This window comes from Aythya marila (assembly GCF_965140915.1).
Source record: "Aythya marila genome assembly, chromosome: 2".
NCBI lineage: Eukaryota > Metazoa > Chordata > Aves > Anseriformes > Anatidae > Aythya > Aythya marila.
In genome coordinates, this window is record NC_139043.1 from 111,431,068 (window position 1) to 111,453,319 (window position 22,252).

The 22,252-nt window shown below is 40.6% G+C and overlaps 1 protein-coding gene across 20 annotated transcripts in view; it reads right to left on the reverse strand.

Annotated features, from left to right (window-relative positions):
• The window catches only part of DTNA (dystrobrevin alpha), a 218,686-nt gene that overhangs the window by 31,445 nt on the left and 164,989 nt on the right, over positions 1-22,252 (reverse strand). For 11 of the 20 annotated variants that reach the window (XM_082752992.1, XM_082752988.1, XM_082752990.1 and 8 more), the window contains 6 exons: positions 20,731-20,897; positions 18,245-18,369; positions 12,854-12,934; positions 10,878-10,967; positions 5,052-5,129; positions 4,353-4,445 (listed from right to left, as the gene is read on the reverse strand). In XM_082752992.1, coding sequence (XP_082609118.1) covers positions 4,353-4,445; positions 5,052-5,129; positions 10,878-10,967; positions 12,854-12,934; positions 18,245-18,369; positions 20,731-20,897 — 634 coding nt within the window. The remainder of the gene's footprint in view (positions 1-4,352; positions 4,446-5,051; positions 5,130-10,877; positions 10,968-12,853; positions 12,935-18,244; positions 18,370-20,730; positions 20,898-22,252) is intronic. The other 9 variants (XM_082752996.1, XM_082752995.1, XM_082752993.1 and 6 more) reach the window with 3 other exon arrangements.

Here is a 22,252-nt window from a genome sequence, read left to right on the forward strand (position 1 = left end):
ATCATTAAGCAGAGAGGTATGTACAGCAGCATTAGCCTCAGATGCCAAGCCTTTTATGTCTCTGATTTCTGGTTTGCCATAATTCACTTTTGTTTTACTTCAGCAACTTCATGGACAATGATACAGTGAAATACACACAAGCTTTAAAATATGAATACGTGTGTAGAATTTGGGATCCTGAAGAGAACCTTTCAGGCATCCTTTTGAAATAAATTAATCTTTTTACACAAAAATAATCTGCCAATGATCCTTCTTTTCTAAAAAAAAAGTTAAACAATGTTTTAACACTGCTTCTCCATTAGTTACCATTTCTTTAAAGACCTTATAATTATTAGCAATATTGGTCTGGTGGAATTATTAGCATTCAAATGTTGGATATCCAATATTTGCTTTACAATAGGTGTTCTTTTTTAGGCTTTTGTTGATTTGTATAATATATTACAGCCTAAAGGAGGTCCATGAAAAAGGATCTTAAAACTCCAAGTAAAGGATCAAGAAAATGATAGTGTGTGAAAAGAGGAGTGACACCCAAGGACCTTAGCTATTTCTCATGCTTCAGATGTGTCATATTAGCCAGTTCTGCAGTACAAGCCCAGCACTAGGTGATATGGATGGTCTCTGGCAAAATATGTCATCACTGGTTTGAGAAGTCTCAGAAATGCCACTCTCTCATTAAAGTTTTGCAGTAGGGGAATCAGCATGGGCTGCATGGTGTGCTCTTATTCTACTGAATTTAAACTTTCACTGAGTAAATAAATAAACGAATAATTCGTTATGAAAAGTACCGCAAAAATAAAGGGTAGGTTTCTAAACATCTGGGCTACAAGAACAATGTCATAATAACAACCCAGTAAATGTATTTACCTGTGACGTGTCCAAAATTGTTCTGCTTTTAAGGCATTTTAAGCTGCGACATATCATCTGAGCTCTCTACTATTGTTAAATTGCAATTTCCTTTAGAACCACCTAGATTTTACCATTGAAATGTTGGTATCACTCAGGTATGCAGATACAACCAGAGAAATTAATTCCACTCAAGAGAGCCCACTGTCTATACATTTCCTCTGTAATCAGCATCTCTGATTTTTTTCCTCTTTCAATGGAAGACTTAGTAGAAATCCAGCTCAAGTATTTTGAAGCACACGAAGCTCTGAGCTGCCCCATAGATTTGCTTTACGTCCTCCACAGCTATCTCAAAGAGAGAGACCTGCCTTCCTAGCTAGCTAGCTATTTTGCACACTCGTGTAAAAAACGTCTTTGAAAACAACATGGAATACCACGGCGCTTTTATAGTACAGAAGTATGACTCACCATACTACTACAGAGTATAACATAAAAAATCAGAAAGTATTTTATCTTTATCTGCAACTGAAAAGAAAGACTGAAATACGTGGAATTAATATTCAAGACTAAGTAGAATCTCTTACTTGTGTGAACAAAAAGGAAAACAATTTGCAGTTAAAAGATTTTCCCCTCCTCCCCCCAAAATTAGTCCCTGAAAATGAACTAAATTAAATATCAAGTATTGGTTTTGCACTTTAAGATTAAAACAAGCAAAACATCTGCTTAAGGGGTGCTATTTTTACCTATACAGTTACTATAAATACTAAGTTAGTCCTTCTCTTGTTTCTTAATTTGCCCTGGAGTACCGGATTCTAAAAAACCCTGATGAAGCTTATTAGCCTGTGAAGGATGGAAAGGAAAACTTGTACTTCTAATTCCAGTATTAACTAACCGCAGATGAAAGACAAGGATAAGCACTGAAAATTAATTAATTTAAAAGATCAAATATGAATACTAGATAAACTTTAAAAAAAAGCACATGTACACAACAATAATACTAACTGGGTTGTAGTGGATTGAGCATTAGCCTGACTCAGTATCTAAAAAACCAATTTGTTCTGTTTTGAAATATGACTTTATAATTGTCAGGATACTTGTGTTCTTTATGCTCACAAAGTGTATTTGTATTTTGCTTGAAGATGGAGGCCCATCTACAGTCATTCCTCTTTTCATCTTCAGATGCCAGTAGCACTTGAAAAATGGTATTTTGCAGGGAGACACAAAAGCTAAGCTTGCTAGTTGCTGCCTCCCCTGAAACCAGGAGCTACCTGGTTATGGTCAGCTACATGCTTTACTCTAGTGATCAAATCTTGAGCTGCAGGGCAAATGAGCTTGAACTCAGCACTGTCCTAACACAGCTGTGTGTGTTTTGAGCAAACTGCATCCCGCCATGTCAGGGCATGGGCAGGAGGAATGCACGTTTTCCCGAAGATGCTGCCCCAGTTGACGAGATGCAGCAGCTGAGACCTCACCTACCCCTCCTGGAAACCAGCTTCACAAAGGAGCTCCAGAATGACAACTTTTTGTTTCTTCTTCCCGTCCATACCATAACATAACCATTCCTTTTACTAGTCTCACTGCAGCTGAGCAGAAAGTGACAATGCAACATGGTTTGATGCACGACTAAGACTGCTGTCCATCTCAGTTATGCTTCTGTCAACATCTAATTGGTATCTCATATAAATGATTGAGATTGTTTCTAGTTGAGGAAGCTGTGGCTGCAGTGATTTAAAGTCAGTAATCAGATGTTATGTACCATACTTTGCGTTAGTTATTTAAACAATTAAGGCCATTATCAATCACTCTCCATTCATCCCTCAAAAACATGACACTTGAAGGATGTTACGGCACATAAGTTTTATGTACAGATTTGAATACAAACGTCCTGTGACTTGGTGAGGTTGGCCCAACTGCTTGAAGGAACTTGGAATATATTGGATAAAATTCAGAGGACGGAGATGGTAAAGATGAGTCTTAGCATTCACAAAGGGGTCTAACTGGTGGTCCTCACTGAGGCTAAACCAGTCACAGCTATAGCATTAGTAGCCCACCACCAAAAATGACTAAACCAGGTCCAGTCTACACTGGCCTCATGAATGCCCATATTGAGTAGGTCACTCATGGTTGGCAGCGCCACATTTTATTCTTCCTGTCAAACTAGGCCTAATGGTACTGTCCTCCTGTCCTCTTCAATCATGACTGGGCAAGGACTGATCTAAACACATGCCCCCAGTAGCTTGTTTTCACAGGCACTCTGTAAATATCATTAAAGCCTGCTTTCCGGAAGCACTGCTCCAAAAATGAAATTCCCCTTCAAAATGCTTTTGTTTTGGAGAAGTGGTTTTAGCTTTTCTCTTTAAGAACCAGTTTGCCTTTTCCCCCCACTGGCAAATTCCAGTGGGCTGCAGAGTAGAGAAGCAGATGGAGAACAACAAAAGCAGAATCTTTTCTCCACTGCGCATTGCTACATGGCAAATTACCATCATTTCCAACTGCAGCTACACACAGAAGTGAGTTTTGTAAGACTGCAGAGAACCACTGCATTCACCCTCCCTAAAGACACTGTCTTGTTGCCTTCTCTACGTATAAGAGTATATGCAGAGTTTCTCCTAACCCGGGAAATGCTCTGCAGTAGCAGTAGGAGAAACTGAAGGGCTCATTATGAGTAAAAAAACCCTGCATGAGCATAGTTTCATCAGAAACATCCTGCATTTTTCTGTTCAGTGCCATATCTTCTGCACTGCTCACCATCTCTCTGGTACAGGGATGCCAGGACTAGAGTTTTCTTGCACTCGGAGAGGCAAGCCAGCACATCCTCCATGGATGGCCTGCTGTGATACCGTCTTCCACCAGTGTCAGGACAGCGCATAGGTTTAGTAGACAAAGCTCCATTCTCCCTCCAGCAGAAATAATGAACTATGCTCAAGTATGCTTAAAACCTGTCATACCTGAATTTGAATGAAAGATAAGGGCAAATACGTATACAAGATGTAAGCAATGCAGAAGTCAGGTAGATGTAAAAACAGTGCCTGACATAAGTAAAAACTGAAATGAACTCCTTCCTTCACTAGGCTAGTAAGCAAATTCCTATTATTATCATTATTTACATATTATTATCATTTCTTACTTTCAAGGTACGACGAAGCTACAAATTATATACCACCTCAGCAATTATTTCCTTGAAAACACAGACTTGTCAGTCATTGCTGCGTGAACATCTCCATGCTGCTGACAAGACCTAGGCTGACTGGTGTGTGGCATCCCAAACCAATTTGTATAGTCACTCTTTAACTAAGTGCTTCTTTGCAATACCTTGCTATTTAGCATCACTAGAGGGAATAACAGCGATTGCCAGCTCTGGGAGGACATACCCCACATGCATACGCATTCCCTTTAGGTTAGTGCTTATAGAGAGCTGCGTGATGTGCAGCCATGAGGAAGCGAGGAGAGCTCTTGGCCGACCAACATCCCTTTCCTGGGTTCCCCAAAGGTGCCAAACCTGCACTAACCGTGCGGGGTTGCTCTGCAGCATGTTGACATACAACCCGATGAGTACATGTTCATCGGCCAGCCTGTCTGCAACATCGAGGCTGTACTGTAACCTGGAACGGGGTCGGGGGGAGAGAGGGTGCGGTCCGGACAGACAGAGGGAAATAAACAGAGAAAGCAGGAGCAAGTGAGATTATGAAATGGGAATTTAGGAACGAATAATTAAATGCTCTTAGAAAAAAAAAAGTGCAGAAATTATTTTGTTATTGTTGTCACTTACATATTAAGGATTTAATGGCTTAGGATGGTTGAATACAACTCAGTTACAGAACCAGCCACGGAAATCAGTGAGCTGCCAGATCAGGCCAGGGACTGGGGCTATACAGTACCATTTATTTTAAAATAAAGCAGATTGTGAGGTCAGCTCTAATTGCTATATACTATGTATAGTTCATATACATAAAATATATCTATGTTACACACAATTAACATAGTGAAATCACAAGCTGGACTGCTTGGAAGTATCTGATCAAGACCTCACATCCAGGTGTACATGAATATATTTAAACATGCCCTACTTAGCTCACAGGGTTAATTGGTTATTAGAATTTTCTGAGGAAAGATATTTAAGTAATACATTAAAAGCAGAGGAAATAGAGGAAAAGTTTTGTTTTAGCTGTGTTAGTGCAAGCTATGAACATACTCTCTATTTAACTTACCCTTTGCCTTTCAAGAAAGCTGGAGCAGCCCTAGCCAGCAGTTTGCTCTGCTCTACTTCAGTATTCTTGTAAGGAGAGCTAGTTAATAAGACAGGAAAACTAAGAAGAGGGTAAACACTTATGTCTGAAATTCATTACAGAACAGAGTTTGGAGAAACTCATTAATGAGGTCTGGGCTTAAAAACCATTCAAAATAGAACCTTTACAGAAATGTTAGAAAACTTTGGAAATGTGATGCCAAGAATTAGTTTTCCCTCCTGTTCTCCAAAATAAAATTATAAAGCCTTCACTATAGAAAAGACAAATAAAATGAGCTTCTCTCACAAATGGAGAGCTGAAGGCTTGTATCACTTCCAGGCAAAGTCTGATGCAAACATCACCTGAAATGCAGCCTTCAACTTCCCCATAACAGCTAAATTGCTTTTCTCTGAATCTACCATAAAGTAGTTTCAAAAAATTAGGTAAGTCTTCTTATTTACATTCAGTGATAGGCTACATCAATTTTGTTTTCTGAAGTACTGTTCTTCTGTTGATTTAAAAAAATTGTAGTTCATCAAATCCCATTTGTCCAATTGCATAATGCCACTTTTTTTTTCCTAACTACAGTATTTAGTGGATTGCAGTAACTGCATCTTTCCCAATAGAAAAACGTCCATGTTGATAATTTCTTAAGATAATACTGGCTAAAGACAGAGAAATTTAAATATTAGCATTTCTTTCTTGGTGAAGAGTTTCTGGTAAAAAAAAAAAAAAAAAAAAAAAACAAACAACAAAGCAAAACAGAAATACATTTAACTTTCTTGCTTTTTAAAATTATTTATTTTTTAGTTTGGCTACTGATACTGTAAATACCTTTGATGAAAAGACCTGTGTGTGAGCATGCATGCACCTGTGCATCCAGATGTGTGTGTGTGTAGGCAGATGATGCTGTATAAATGTGATGCATGATAAATCTGAGCAGATGTTGCTCTGATGGACTGAAGAGCAAAACCTTTTATATTAAGACACCCAAAGAATTCACTATGATTGGGTGTGTGCCATTCTCTCCCTGCTTTGGGAGTTTCAATAAGGTTTGAGGGTTCAATAAGGTTATCAGCCTTATTGAGGGTTCAATAAGGTTGAGGCTATCAACCTTGTTGAGATTGTCAACCTTACTGAGGGTTCTGAAAAGGATGGCACCAAAAGGTGTTCAAAGAACCCAAGCCCTATTGCTTTATAATAAATCTGAAAGAAAGCTCAATGAAATGCAATACAACACAGAAAAAAAAAAAAGCTTGCTTCACATTTCTATGTTCATCAGCATGCTATTTACATGTGCCGTGCTTCTACAGAAGCAACATCCATGCAGATAAGCATGCCCCAAGCCATCTAGAAGGATATGTCTCTCACTATGTTTTCTTCCCAGTTACAGAAAGAAAATGCACTAAAGGGATACAAGATGTGCCATGTGCCGTACCAGCCAAAAAAAAAAATGCAGCATTCCGTTCTTAAGTAAAGATAAATTAGTTGCCATAATTGGAGACTGAGGACCACATGGTAGATTTCATGTTTTGCTTTCTAACAGTGCAGTGCAGTGTCCCCACCAGGTGTAAGCTCCCCTTACCAGGTATAAGCTCCCCTTACCAGGTATAAGCTCCCCTTACCAGGTATAAGCTCTCCTATGCTCCAGAAGCAACATAATAGGGTGGAGGGATCCTCAAGCAAACTTCACAATTGGTATTGTTTCTCACCTCCGTTTCCTTCTTAGTAGATTAAACATACTAGCATCTTTCAACCTTTTCTTTTGAGTCATGTTTTCTTAGATTTTTTGAAATTTAAGTGTCTCTTCTAGACTCTGCCAAGCTGACTAGCATATTTGTTCCAATACCATGCCCTACACTGGGTGCAAACCTCCAGGCAGATGCCTTCTCCTCTGGGTAAGGAGTTTTAATGGATTTCCACATGGTGTCCCAGAGTCAGACGCACTCTAACAGTCACATTGCTGACTCCAATTAGTTTGTGGTTCACTGCAACTGCTTGGTCCTCTGTTAAAATATTTCTGTCCATCCAATTATGCTCCATCTTTTATTTGATTATTTGCTTCCTTGCTATAGCACTTATAATTAGTGTGTTTCCTCTAACTGATTTCAGATCATTTGGACATCAATTACTACCATTGCAATTGAGCTCATTTTTTAATTTAGAAACTGCTCTCCAAGCACTCCTTCCCATAACTGTTTCACCTTTGTGCCATCTACAAATTGCATACACTCACTCTACTGCTCCGACGAGGTCATTACAAGAAATAATGCTTATTGTCTGACTTAGGATAGACTTCAAGAATCCCAGCTGATATGTCCTTCTAGAATGACAGCAAACTTTTGAAAATTTAATTACTGATTTTCGACCGCTTGTGCATTGACCTTATACTAATTTTCTCTAGCCCTTATTTCCTTCGGGTACTTCTGTGTCATCTGGGACTATGTCAAAAGCCTTTTTAAGGTCAAGCTGTATATCTATCGCATCTTTTCTACCCACCGGACCAGTTATCCATCAAAGAAGTAGATTAGTTTGGTTTGACATAATTTGTTCTTGACAAATCCATGACGGCTATTTCTCATCTGTTTATTATCCTCCAGGTGCCTACCAATTCTTTCATAATTTTAGTATCTTTGGATACCAAGTTTAAACTGTCACTTGCATAATTCCTGCAATCTTTGTCCCTGTTTCCACCTTCAATGTTACTTCCTTTGTAAGATCCAATATTAGTCTCCATAATTTGTTGTCCATAAATTCCCCAAAATACAGAGATTGTTCTTGCCACAGTGAACTTCTCTGGATCCTACAAACTGGAACGTATCTTTTTAACTCACATTCCTGTTAAAGTGAGCTGCTGAAGAGTGCTTTCCCTAAGAGTTAAAACCTCCACCTTGGAGCAGATGTCTACAAAGATGCAGATCCAACAGCTTTGGTGCAAATGTTACACCCTCTTTTGGAGCCTACCTGACTACTAAAACAATGAGACATTAACTCTTCCTTTAACAAGCAGAATACTGGTCAGTAAAATCCAAGGAGGATTCTAATCTTTTTGTGAAAACAACATGCAAAGACAACACACAGTTCAATTCTACAGCACTCCTTAGCCGAAGAAACATGGACAGCAGCAGCAACCAGAACATTTTCCTCCAAAGTTAGTTATTGTCCAGAAATTTGGCCTAATTGCTCAGCGCTGTATGCCCAGGCAGAATATCCAAATCTTTTTAGGTTTTATTTGGAATTCAAAGAAGGCACCATCTACTATGACTCATCGTTAAGACTCGATTTCTCATTGGTTATGGGCATTTGATAACATCATTTATTTTTTATACCTACTACAGAATTACCGAGTTATTTCGGGTTCATCAGAATGTGCTGTATCACTCCACTTATTCTAGTTGATTACACCTTTAGAAGAACTAAACATTCTGCTGTGAGGGGGCACTGAAAAAATGCAAGAAAAGCCATTCTGTTTCATCTTATCCCACCTTAAAACCTGTAATTCAATAGTTTAAAGGAGACAGTTATTAAGAGAGAGAAAGAGATTGTATCCTTTACTGCGGTAGTGATAGACTGTAGCTGGGGAACAAAAGAATCCAAATAAGGAAGAAAATGTTAATTTAGCTGGGTGTAGAGTTATTCTTCTCGACTAGACAGAAGTTTCTATAATGCTAAATTAACTTGTTTTGGCATAACACATCCAGTTCATTGGGTTTACAAGGGCAATGCCTACTCTACAGCAATGTTCCCTTGTTCTGCTGCCCTCTAGGTAATCAGGGATCAGAAAAATAAATGTGAGATTAAAAACTGAATATTAGCTCCAGTAAAAACAAATCAGGACTTGTGGTTTTAATTGCATATTAGCTGCCATCACAACAAATTACTGTGATTTGGTATTTGGGAGAAGAACAGTGATTTTTTGTTTCTTCTTTTCTAATATGAGTACTTTTAATTTATTCTTGAGCTGTACAGAGAGGAATAAAGGAGCCAGCTGAGCACAGTATATTGTTGATATCAATTTGCACACTATGTATATTTAAAAGAAAGGTATTTGTAATTGTTATGCCAAACCTTTCATTAAAGCTTATTTATGGACATGATGGCTCAAACTAGGTAAGCATTAATTTTAAAGGGATTGTGATTCTGAAGTGGCCTGAGGAAACTAAGAAGCATCTTGAGGAAAGCCTAAATCTGACTTCCTTCGAGCTTTGTAATAATTGCATATCCACCCAAAATTGGTGCTTCAGACTCAATTAAACTGCAAATGACATATCATGTTCAATCTCCTTTCAGCTGTTCCCCACAACTCATTATATTTACTAGTTATCAGAGATCTTTTTCTTAATAAGATTCTTCCTCTTCCTAGTTCATTTCCCTGTTTCACCCATGAATCCAGAAATGAAGACAGTGTTTTGCTGTACTTATGACACCATGTTCATTTCCAGCAGCAGGATGACTTGGTGTGCTGAATTCAGCATTTCCTGATACAGGAAGAAACTGGTTGTGAATAGTAAGGCCCCTATGTGAACAGAACTATCTTAAATAAGTACTATGGGAACGCTACAAATGACAGTCTGTGCCAATTCTCTTCTGCATAAACATTCTAATTACATAAAAACTTTCTGTAAAACTATCTGAAACCTCTGAACTAGATTGCAACACACATTAAAGTAACCTTTAATAAGTTGTCTGCAGTGAAAACACAGCCAGCAGAGCTTTTACTCTTGATTACATTCAGCTAGAAATTTTACCCTGAGTTTATACGATTCTCAGCATAATATGAATCACCGAGCATTTAATATAAAACCAGCAGAATTGCAAACAAGGCTGTCAAAGTCTGTTTCTCTGATGTATGAGAGGATGGGCTTCCCCTAATGAGGCCTGATTTTCCCATGGCAATAATAATAGTAAAACCTACAAAAATGAATGAAGATATTGTTATTAGTCTAACACAGATTGAAGAACTTGGCATTTAGGAGAAAAGTACCTTGGTCTCAGTACTTTCTTACTGAATTATAGCTAATGCTCACAGACTAATCAAAGAAGAAAAAAAGAAAGGTCATTACACTCCACGGTAAAAAAAAAAAAAAAAAAAAGAAAAAGGAGAAAAAAGTGGAACTGCTCTTATCCAGCAGTGTATATTTTATGCAGAATGAGTTTGCCTCCTCCTGCAGGTCACTAAGATGAAAGAGAGTGCTGGGAGAAGAGTGCATCAGCCGGAGGCACTGGTCACATCTGGAGCTCTCTAAGTAAATGCTAGGTCTTCGCTAGCTACGGGAGGGCTTAGATCTGCCTTTTCTGTGGTCATTTTGAGAAGCAAAGCAAAGTGGTTTCGGGAAGGTTATTGGCAAGTGACGCTAACTGCAGACTGGCAACCACCAGCAGCAAGAGCTGTGGAAAAGGGAGGGCAGGCTGGCCGTGAGACTGGGAATCGTTTCCAGACTCTTGTGCGAGCCTCTTTCATGCCTCTGTCAAGAACGCAACCGGGAAGCCATGCGCTGAAGATGACAACATAGAGATGCCATTTTTTGGTTTTCAAAAACAATGTTTCCAACTTCCTCCAGATGCATAATATTAATCCTGTGTGAAAAGGTAAAATGGAAGATTTGTGCTGTGCACAAGCAAGAGAAGTTGGCAAAGCCCACAGCCAGCAGGAAGTCTAATCAAAAGACTAATTAGAGCCACAGAAATCCTCTAGTCCGCCAGAGCTTTCCTTAAAGAGTATCTTTAGTAATTTAGCAGAATTGCTAATGATTTAGTGCTTGAGCTACAGAACTACAGCAATTAGTGGGTTAGTGCTCTCATACTGACCGTGAGTTGTTGTGAAGCTGATTTACATACAGCTTTATAAGAGAATGCTCATCAGCCACAGGACTGGCTACATTTATACCCCCAAGTAACCTGAATGATTCAAACAACGAAACCTTGTTAATACCCCAAAAAGCATGCACAGAGAGTATCATGTTCATTGTGGATTCATTACAATAAATGCGATTTACAACCACTTAGAAAGAACAATGACTTTTTGGCTTATAGGTTGTGGTTTTTTGTTGTTGTTGTTTTGTTTTTAATAACAAGATGCAATTTAAATTTATAAGAGTTGAAAATAAACATGAAAATAAGCTGTAAAGCTCTTAAAATCCTGTTAATGCCGTGAAACAAAAGTTACAATAGCTTTTATTATACAGAATTGTTTTATATGTTGGGGTACTGTTAGCTTTAAAAGAGCCAGAACTAACCACTGCATCACGGAAACTTTTGTTGTATATAAAAAATTCATAGTATGCACTTAATCTGTGTACCTATGGTTGTGGAGTTATGTCTCCTGCTTTCAGAGGATTCGCCATCAGTCAGTTCGCCCTCTAGGAGGACAGGAATTCTAATGTCCCAGGAATTATCTACATTTAATCCTCACATTTAGACAGCTGAATTACCACAGAGTACAGAAGTAAAATTATCAGGAATTATTCATACTCCAAAAAAATACAAGTAGCACAGTAAATAGGGCTGCAATCATTCCTGCAGGTCCCTAACCTACGTGGCAAAGCACACTGTTGTTGAATGAGCACAGGGACTCCTTAGGCACAATGGGAAGCAACAGCTATACTCTAAAAGATCATTGTTCTTAAAGACCTGTCTTGGAGAGGCCACAAATAGATTGTTACGCCTTGTCCCAGCACATAAAATCCCAAATACTCCAACTGTAGATATTTTATATCTCAGATATTTTATATAACTGTAGAATTTGCGTTTGCAGTTTCACTGTCTGTACAGGCAGCAGATCTTGTCTTGGGGGCTGCCCTGGGGCTGGCTCTCAGAAAACATTTCAGACATACCCAGCAGCACTTGCACTAAGATAACAATGGGAGTTTACAGTTTATAGCTCCCCGTACCAAAGTTCATAAATCAAAGCAGTAGCAGAACATCTTTACTCTGACATTTCAGTGTTGTACATTGAATGTACATTTGTTTTCAGTGTTAAAAAAGGTAGCCATGCATACCCAGAGATTGTGTCTGGTTATTGGGGAACACTGAAGCACTGACAAATACAGCAAGGACCAAGCAATAAAATGCATCCGAGGAAGCCATGTCACTCTTCCCCAGTATAGCAAGAAGTTATTTTCCTGCCGCCTTCTCATCTATGTACATTGGTGGGCTTACATAGATCAGGTGAAACAGCCAGAAAGTGTTACACACATATTTTGGCCATGTGAGCCAAAATACTGAGCCAAAATGTACATGCTCAGCTGCAAGCACCTTTTCTTTGGTATTAACGCTTCTGACCACTCTTTTCTGTTTTGTTTGTTGACGGGTCACCATATTCCAAGACTTGTAACCTTCAAAGAAAATCTGAATGGCTTAACAGTAGGAAGGATGCCTTGCTACTTTGTGAGTATGAACACATTTTCCCTTTGTTCATATTACACCTTGCAATACGAAGCAGGCATTCCCTACTGGCAATGGCATGTCCCAGTTTCTATTCCCACAGTGCTGCAACATCAACAAAATGGCTTATATAGCTCATTTTCAGCCCCTATCAGTGGATGCCTAGGTAGCATGTGAGCACAGTTAGTGGACTTAGGAGTACAAATAAGAACTGAAGCTCTGTGCTCTGTTTTGAAGAGTTTGGGGTGCCCTTAATCAACTTTCCATCTGGATAGCAGGGTATCAGTCCAAAGTAACCAAGGCATTTCTTTTATTTTTTTTCTGGGAGGGGGAGTTAAGATCTCTAAAAATCTCTACCGCCCTCATACAGTCATTTAGCATAAATTAGGATAACAACTCACCTTCTGTTTGCAAAAGGACTTCCTGAGGGAACAGAGTGGGAGAAGAGTGTGTCGTTCATGCTGGTTACAGGTCGGGGGGGCCTAGAAGAAGGCAAAATGTCCAGCTGTATTAATGTGGTACAAAGAACAAAACAAAGCAAAATAAAAACAGCAACAAAACAGGAAAACAAACAAAACAAAAAACAATACACCACCCATCAGTAACAGTATTTGCAGAGAATTAGGTAATTTTTTTGTTTAAATTGACATTACTGCTAGCATCTTCAGCTTTAAGTAGCAATGGCTCCAAATGAAACATGCTGTGTTTTTAACCAGAAATTGATAAAAATATACCGTTGCCTAGTTCTGAAAGGAAATAATGCTTCTGTGTGTTCTGAGGTGAATTTTAAGGAACTCACTTGATTTTTTTCCTGCTTTAGCAAAATAATTACTCTACAATTTTTTTTTCTTTCCAGAGGCAAGTAGTCTGTGGTACAGTTGCTGTGTTCAACCCGCTAGGTTGAGCACTGGTAGCAGGTTAGTTGTGGCAGCATGCAGGTCTGCACTGCCAATAAACTGCACAACTTTTCACAAATTTATCCCTGGTGCTGAGCTCCATGCTACCATATCTACGCAGTGACCACAGTGTCCCCATGCCCCTCAGTGTCCTATAAAATTCATGCAGTACAAAACTGCTTTAACTGCAAAGCTTTTCAACTGGGATATCACCCCCCAAATCAAAATTTAAAGTAAGTATCTAGTTTAAAAGGACCCATTAATGATGATGGTTTTATTATTACATTTTTTATTTCCTGCTCTGGCTAAAAATGAAATGAGAAGGAATATATCCTCTCATTTCTTTTATTGTCTAGTCTTAAAAAACATTTTGTGCATAATATTTGCTTCTGTATCCATCAAAGTGAAAGTTTCCCTTCTTAATGGTCTTCTTACGCAACATTGGGCAAAAGATATGGACACTTCAGAAAAAAATGAAAAATATGATACTAAAATCACAGGGTTTTTAGATCTGAGCAGAACCTGAAGCCACATATAATATAGACTGCAAACTCCCTAGATATCAAGGTGTTTAAAATTCCCTTTAAGCTCTGGAAGATCTGTCTTGTCTTCTCAATTTTGCAAATGTGCAAATCAAAATATAGTAGCCATCTGCAAAAAATTCACTGTGCTGTCATTGTGCAAGACAATTGGTCACTCAAACTCTTTGTAAGAAATGAGGAAAGCCAGTTCAGCACAGAAGTGACTGATTAGTATATATTTTCTTTCTTACTCTGTTACTGTTAGAAAACAAGCATAAATGCCTTCTTTGGCAAGTTCAAGTGGATTTCTCAGCATGAAACCACCACACTGATTGTAAAGAAGTTAAAATCAGGGTATAGAAAGATGCAGGATTTTCCATATTTATATGAAAACACACTTTTAGACTGTGTCTGCAGACCCACATGAAAAACTGCAGATCTGGTCAGTCATGAATTTAAGAAACATCCCTTTGTGCTCTATTTACTTATTGCTGGATGGAAAAGTGCTTAATATTATTTTTCATGGACTGCTTCATCAAAGCTATAAAGAGCTGGGATGAGGCCATAATTGGAGCCAAACCAGTTTTACGATAATGGAAAGGTCATTGCAGTATGGGTCTTGAAATAGAGATTTGAAAATAAACTTCGAGAGAATACTTGGAAGCTAATCTTATTTAATGAGTAAGCAACCGGTGATTTGTTGGCTGGTAATTATTTAGGAGCAACAGCTCATACCAACCACATGTGACTACTGATGTGCTGCTTTTTTCTCTTCACAGTGCAACCACTGTCCAGTGAACACCTTCTAACACTACCTGGGCAGAGGCCAGGATTTCTGAAGATGAGTCCAACCCTAGGCTATGCAGTCCTAGACACCAACGGAGAAGGGAGGAGAGCTGGTTCCTGAAGTTCTCCCAAGGAAGGAGACAGGGAGAGTGTCCTCTTGGTAGAGCTTGGGCTCTGCTTTGCCCAGTGGGTATGCTGCACCTATGAATTTCAGCAAATCACCACTTATGTTTCAGCAAATCACCACTTCAGGTTCATGTCTTTTCTAAGTTCAATATGAAAAGCTGAGTGGAAGGGAAAGTTTCTAACACCCCCAAAGAGCTCTTTCCTTTTAGTATGTCTCTGCGTACACATTATTGGTTTGGTTGCTGATAAAAAGATAGGGATTGGTAGTGATGAGATTATAGACATTTTTCAAACTATTTTCCTCCAACAAGTGTACTAAAGAAGAAAAATACTCACCAAGTATCTCTTTTGCAGCCAAAATGAAATGGAAAAGACATAATTAATTAAATTGTCAGTTTACAACGTATGTGGTCTGAATACAGCATTGGACAAACTCTACTCTTATGACCCTGATTCTGCAAAAATTGTGAGTCTCTACACATCATAGAGAGTCTCTACACATAATAGGTCACTGATGCTGTTTACATATGCAGAGTTACTCTTGTGTACAAATGCCTACAAACTTCAATGCTTTGCTAAAGCTTTGTGATTAGCATTTGTTTGTCAATTCTTGTATCAAGAAAACTGCAATTTAAACTAATCTGAACTTTCCCAAGCAAGTTTTTTTTTGTTGTTGTTGTTGTTTTGTTTTTTTTTTTTTAAGGTTGCTGCCCACTGTCTGCCCACTGTCACATTCCTCAGGTTCAACCTGAATATTAAATGGATGTTCAAAGGCACCTATAAAGTTGTATGATATGATAAAACAAGAAAAGCAGACTTTATGGTAAAGCAAAGCAAACTCTCATCTATTGACTATAAACGTCTATCTTTCAGAGGTTATTTCTAAACTTCTGAAAGTGAGTCATTAAGCTTTATGATAAACATGAACTGCTGATACCCAATCAACTGTCCTCAAGGAGGAAGAAAACCCTTAAAACAATACTACCTAAATATGCTGTGTAATAAATGCATGCTATAGCATAACACATACCCACGGTAATAAATCAAATTAAATAACAGGAATTTTCTGAAGTGTTCCATGCTGGCCTAAAATCTTCATGCCAGTGTCAAAAAGCAATGGTCCAACTGATGTAGATGGAAATGAAGTCAGGCCAGAGCAGAACGCCTTTGAAAATCCCTCTGTGATGCGCTGGCCATGCCATGTCTCTGCAGCCTGGTGTGTCTTTGTTGTTGCCAATCTTATGCACAGAAAGGCAAAATGACCCCTCAGAAGTTCCTCTGTGTAATTAACTACACATTGATGACTACTTCTCTAGATAAGCTTTAGATGTGTTTTTAATTTAATTGAAGATTTTGTGTGGCACCGGTAAAAGAGAAAAATCCTCCAATCTTTCTGTCTGGTACCACTCAAAAGTGTAAGAACAATGAAAAGCAAAGGCAGTATAGTAATGCAGAGAGTATTTGTTCTCATTTAAGGAAGAAACTACTAAAAAAAGGATATGGTTTTGTTGCCAGAATTCTTCCATTAAATGCATGTATAAAAACCTTTTTGCCTGGATTCTCGCCCAGAGCTGTTTCTCTCAACTTCCATTACGTTTAAAAATAAAAATCACATTGGCAAGAAGATAGAAGGTACAATGAGGCACTGTGGCATCTCTCTCCCCTCAGTTAATTTATGTGAATTATTCCGTAGATCATGCTGCCTCCACATCTTACAGGTTTTTCACTCACGTCCCATTATGGCCAATATAGTTATATTGCCAATCTACGGATAAAGAGAAACCCTATCATAAAACAAAATGGATGGTGGCTCATTCTCAGATCCAATCACTCTAAATTATGCCTATAGAGCTAGGAAGTAGGAAGGCGTTAATTTCACAGCAAAGATTTGGAACGGATCCTACTCAGTTACGGTACCTTCTCTTTTTCTTGCCTTGCCTAAATGCACTCAGTCCCCTCACGGTAGCCCAACTTTTACCTCCTGCTCACTTCTGACATAGCCCGAGGCCTCGGAGGGCCTCCAGCCACCAGGGAGCAGAGGCTTCTGTTTCAGTTCCACGTCCCTGTCCTTCCATTTCCCTTAAGCGTGGCCAAAATCCACCCTGTGAAATTACCACTGACTCGCCAGCGGAGCTGTGTTTTACACCACGCAGGGCAGCGTGGTAGCAAATCAGCAAATCCACCACCCCTGGCTGATGCACTCCCAAAAACAAGCTCCTCTGTAAGGAGGTGCGCAGGTTTTAAGCAACAGCTGAATGCAACAGCAGCTTGGCACAACGTATCTGCCAGGGGAGCCTCCAGTCTGGAAAGCAGAGTGTGCTTTTACGCCTTGGAAAACTGCTATAACCACTCGAGGAAGGCCATCAGCATGATTTATCCTCCGAATGTCAGGTAGGTTAGATGAACTTTCAGCGTGCCACACAGCCCACAGCGGCCAGCACGCGCTTACCCTTACAGATCCTACATAAAAAGCGGTCGGTAGTGACTAATGTAAATGCATGTAATAATTACAGATTGGAATGGTTTCAGTAGCCATCAACACAGATATGCAGCGTGCCAATACGCTCATAAGGGCTGCTGCCTGAAGTGCTTCACTCGGGGCTGCTAGGAAGGTGGTTAAGAGAGGTCTTTTCTTAAGAAATACAGCAGAACATTCTCAAGAGAAACATCTTAAAGAATTTTTGGAATAATTTTTCCAAGTTAATTCCTTGTGGCTTTTTTGGCTTTCTTCTAATCAATGTCTTGATTTCCTGAATTATTATTTTTTTTTAGGACCCAAGAAGCAAAGGTAAAACAAAGTCATGAATGAGAAAATCTGAGCAATGGCCAATATGGACAGTGAATACCCTTGAGAAAAAAAAGTCCAAAGCGATGACTTCCCACCCTGCACAAATAAATTTTCTCTCTGCTTTGAGTTTCTTGATTCCTGAGGAGAAAAAGTAATGACACAAACTACTATAACAAAAATACTTTCTCAGTGTACAAAAAGGTAAAGATAACAGGTCCCTTTCAAGTGACTGGGCAATTAAAGAAACAATTTATGCAGACTCATACAGCTAGCCTTTGGGATCAGGTGAAGTCACAGCTCCCCTGAGGTCAGTGACAAGTCTGATACTGATTTCAAAATTGGTCAGACTCTACTTTTCTCTAGTGCCTCATGTCAATACCTGTGACACGCTGATGTTTGGTGTCTGTAGATGACAAAACTAATGTTCTAAGCATAAACACATCCCAAAGTGCTGAAACTATATGAAATTGCACGTAATCCTACCTCCCTACTTGTGCAGTCACACCAGAAGCACATTTTTATACTAAATATCTCTATCAGCAGATGCACTGGTGATGCACTGAATTTGGTAATGCCACAGCTGCCTCCTGTTTTGTTCAGAACTATAGCATCTACGCTAGGTGTATGCAACTCCCACAACAAAGCTTACTTTCTCTACAGCACACAGATACTTACACAATATGAGCCAGGTTTAGAGGTTTTTCAGGCTGGTCAGGGAACATTGGGTGCAAAGGTTCACGGCTGGAAGCACAGCTTAAAGACTTGCTAAGTGCATTAGTTAGCTTCTTAGCAGGTGATTTCTGGGAGGAACAAGGAAGGTAGAGGTAATGTGGACGAGTAAGGTGCATACTGTTTCTGCTGTAGGATGCACAAAACAACAGGAAGCTCTACTGCTTACATTGGTATGGCTGACATCCCCCCCATCCCTTCCCACCCCGAGAGTATGGCAAGCCAGAGACCATTCAGATCGGAGGAAAGATTGCTCTTACCTTCAGCTGCCTTTAGAGTAGGCTTTTTGGGGGTATATCTATACAGACAGGCGCAACCACCACGGGTTCCTGCAGTGCTGTGCTCAGGTAATGCTGAAGGTAGGGCAATACAAAGGAGGGTGCCCCTGGCTGGAGCTGGCTTGTGCCTCACCAGCTGGGGGTGCGAGCAGGACAAATCTGTTTATGCCCGTCCATATAGATATACTCTACAAGACACCGTTCACCTCCTAGCTGGGGGCCAGATGCAGAGCTGCTTGGTTCTTTCTCTAGGGCCCGGGAAATTTCAGACACAGACTTGGCCAGAATTGCACCCCCACGGCAACACCGTGTGAGAAGCAGCTGACGTACTGTCGCTGTCATTGAAACACCGAGGGGCTTTGCAGGAAAAGCATGCTTTTCTGCCCCAAATCCCACCAGTCTTCAAACAGTACAAGTCTAAAGAACTCATCTTCTGCTTTCCAGTTTTGCTTGGGCACTCTGTGCAGTTGGACACTTTTCTAAGGATGGGCTTGGAGGTCTAAAATCTGTTTTAGGCTTGGTGAGAGATTCTCAGGGAATCCAGTTTGCATGCCTGTGCTTTAGCTTCTCTGCCATCCAGACCAGGGGCTGATGACCCTTGCACTGTCTCCTCCCCCCAAAACACAGCTCTGTATGCCGAAATTTAAAAATGCTTTTAGAACTTAGCAGGAGAGGTATTGTACGTGTGCACACACATCCCACATAAAGTTATTACTGTAATCAAGATAATAATGATATATTTGAATTACAGAATTCCCACCTAAATAGGTAAAGTTCAGGCTTTTTCTCTTGTATTATAAACGCAATTTCACACTAAATTCAGATCATTTGAACTCCACTGTGTATAGGAACACCTTTAATCTGCATGTGGAGCTCAGTATAGATGCATTATGGATAATGCTAACCTGTTTTGAATGAATGCTAATGAACACTATAGAAAGGCAATTTCAAACTTGAAGGAAAACATTTGTTTCTGACAATGAGACATTGGAAGCCACTAGGCACGTAGTCACGTTTTGTCTTCAGCTGAGCAGAAATCTTAAGTTTTAAAACGATTTCCTGCCTATAATTACAGCTCCCTTGCTACAGCCAAGAATGATTTTATAGCACAGATTGCTATTAGTGGAGTCAGAACTAGGTAGCAGGCACTCTCCTATTCAGAGACTAAGCTCAAGTCATTGTGTCTATGCAACAAGCAGCAATTAGGTCCCACAAAACATTTACAGACCCAGATCTGCTCTGAGGGAGTGCAGGGCCATGTGACTGGCATACAGAGCAAATCACATCAGTTTAACCCTTGCCTGCTCCACCAGCAGAAAGACTGAACAGAAGGATTTTAGAAGTGTCAAGTTTCAGAGCTTTGTTAAAAAAAATATACAGGAAGCACTGTATGTATGTGAGTTGCTGCTACAAAAATATTTTTCTTTTTTATAACAATTATAACAAGAACTTTTTTTTTTTTTTAATTTGAGATCAGTTAGGATTTCTCTGCTGGTCTCTGGATTTGTACCCTGAAGGATGCTCAGTGACCACGGGCTTCTCTTAGGACTTTGCTCCAGCCATGGAGAGCACAGCCCCTGGACCTGATACCCTTTTGAGAACATTAATGTAGTTGCTGATACTTCTATGCCAGCTTAGTAAAAGTGCAGAATTATTTTGTTTAGCAATGAAAAGGTTGAAGTGTGTTTTTCTCCACAGTAAGCAAGCGCTACCAAGGATCTAAGTCTGCGACCACACTCAAATCTCCTGTGCCAGGACCATCCCAAATGCTATGCATATGCTACAGCCACTTGACTGAAAATATTGATGAATGCGCGTTAAGTACTCATCACTTACAGGCAGCCAACAGCATGTCAAACAGAAACAGCCAAGGACGAGTCCCTTGGGGAGGGGGAGACTTACTGTGTGGCTGGCGCTCTGCTCCGAGCCCTCTGGCGCTGCGCTGCCCCACAGCACGGACCGTCACGGGCACCCCAAATCCACGCTCCGAAAAGACCATTCCCACCTCCGCGCTCTCCCACCAGCTCCCAAGGGTGCAGCTTCCCAGACAGGGTGGCTGATCCCTGCCGGCAGCCCGGCTGGTGGCCACCCCTTGCCGGGAGCTCCCACCGGAGGGGCAAAGCTGCCCGCGGCGAGGCGCGAGCCTTCCCTTACCCATGACGTGTACTCTTTCATTTGGTGCTGGTTGCTGTGGGAACCGCTGGCATGGCCTCTCCAGAAGCAGTCCTGACAGAGCTGGTAATTGTGACACTGCTGGCAGCGGTAGCGAAACCCCATCATGCTCTCGCTGTGGCAGTAGGAACACTCGACGGGGTGGAAGACTGCGCAGGAGAGAGATGCCGAGCTTTAACCCGAAGCAGAGGAACCCCAAGGAAAAGCTGACGGACAGAGCCCTGAACAGAAGGGCAAATCCTCTCTTTGTTTGCAGCTACCTGCAGTGTAAGATGCTGTCTGTAGCTCTGACCCATGGAGAGCTACCCACAGAAACTTGTGTAGCCCTCCACGAATCTGTCCTGAGCCACAGACAACACCTGACAAATCAAGCCCCAAACCCATGATCACTTCTGGACAGATGCATGCACCTCCTGCTCACAGCAGCAGAAAATGCATTCAAATGACATCTAAGAGAATAAATACTCCATAGAGGAAATGTGAGAAAATGAGAAAATCCCCTGCATCCTTAAGCTGTATTGCTGGGGGAAGCCAATAGTTTTGCTGCGCTGTTAGGAGCTAAAGCAACGTGCCCCAGAGAAAAAGTCAGGCTTGCTGACTGGTTACACAAAGCACAAAAACGTCCTTGGGCATAGAGCTGTCCTTAACTACCTCTGTCTCATCTGTACAGCTGATGACTTTTAGGTACCTACATAGGGAGTTATAAATTTGGCATGGGATGCCCTGGTTTGGAAATCTGGCCATTGAAGGGACCAGCTGGGTCCCTTTCCCTGTTCTCTGTTCCTCTCAGAAGCACGCAGCAATGAGGATTCAAGTCACTGAGCACGCTAAGGCACCAGCCATGACATTTCGAACCTCCTTGCTCGCACTGCTGCTATCTCTGCTCCTCTCCCCTTACTGTACCATGTGTCGCATTTACCACAGGGTACTGCACATCTCCTTCTTCCCAGACACCTTCTGCTCTTCTCTCGTTAGGTTCAGTCTGGGAGGATTTGGATCAGTCTGAGTGCGTCGGGATTTTTATTCCTTGCCAGAATTTCACAGCCGTGAGGCTTTGTGCTCTAGGCTGGGAAACAGTGCAAATCTGGTGAGGATCAGGGATGGATGGCAAGGGCTTGTGGAAAACGGTGGTGACAAAAGCTGGAGGAAGGTGGGGTGGACAGCTGGCTCTGTAGCCAAGGAGGACTTGGGGATGTCATATCACCCCCCCTTGTGCCTTTAAGTGGAATGGGGATTTAGTATAAAACACATACAACATCCTTTTTCTCCTGTTAACATAAAAAATGGCTAGACACCCCCACTTCCTCCAGACTCATCTACTTGTAGGAAATATGTTATAAATATGTGAGTATATATGACATGTTCTCCTGCGCCCCACTTCTTTTTCCCTGCATTGTGCCAAAGCTTCAGTTATGTTGGAATAAACCTTCAAAGAAGCAACAACACAGGAATATTCAACAAGCCCCGTACACAGCAGCCCCAGAGGCAAAATACTGGGCTGGAA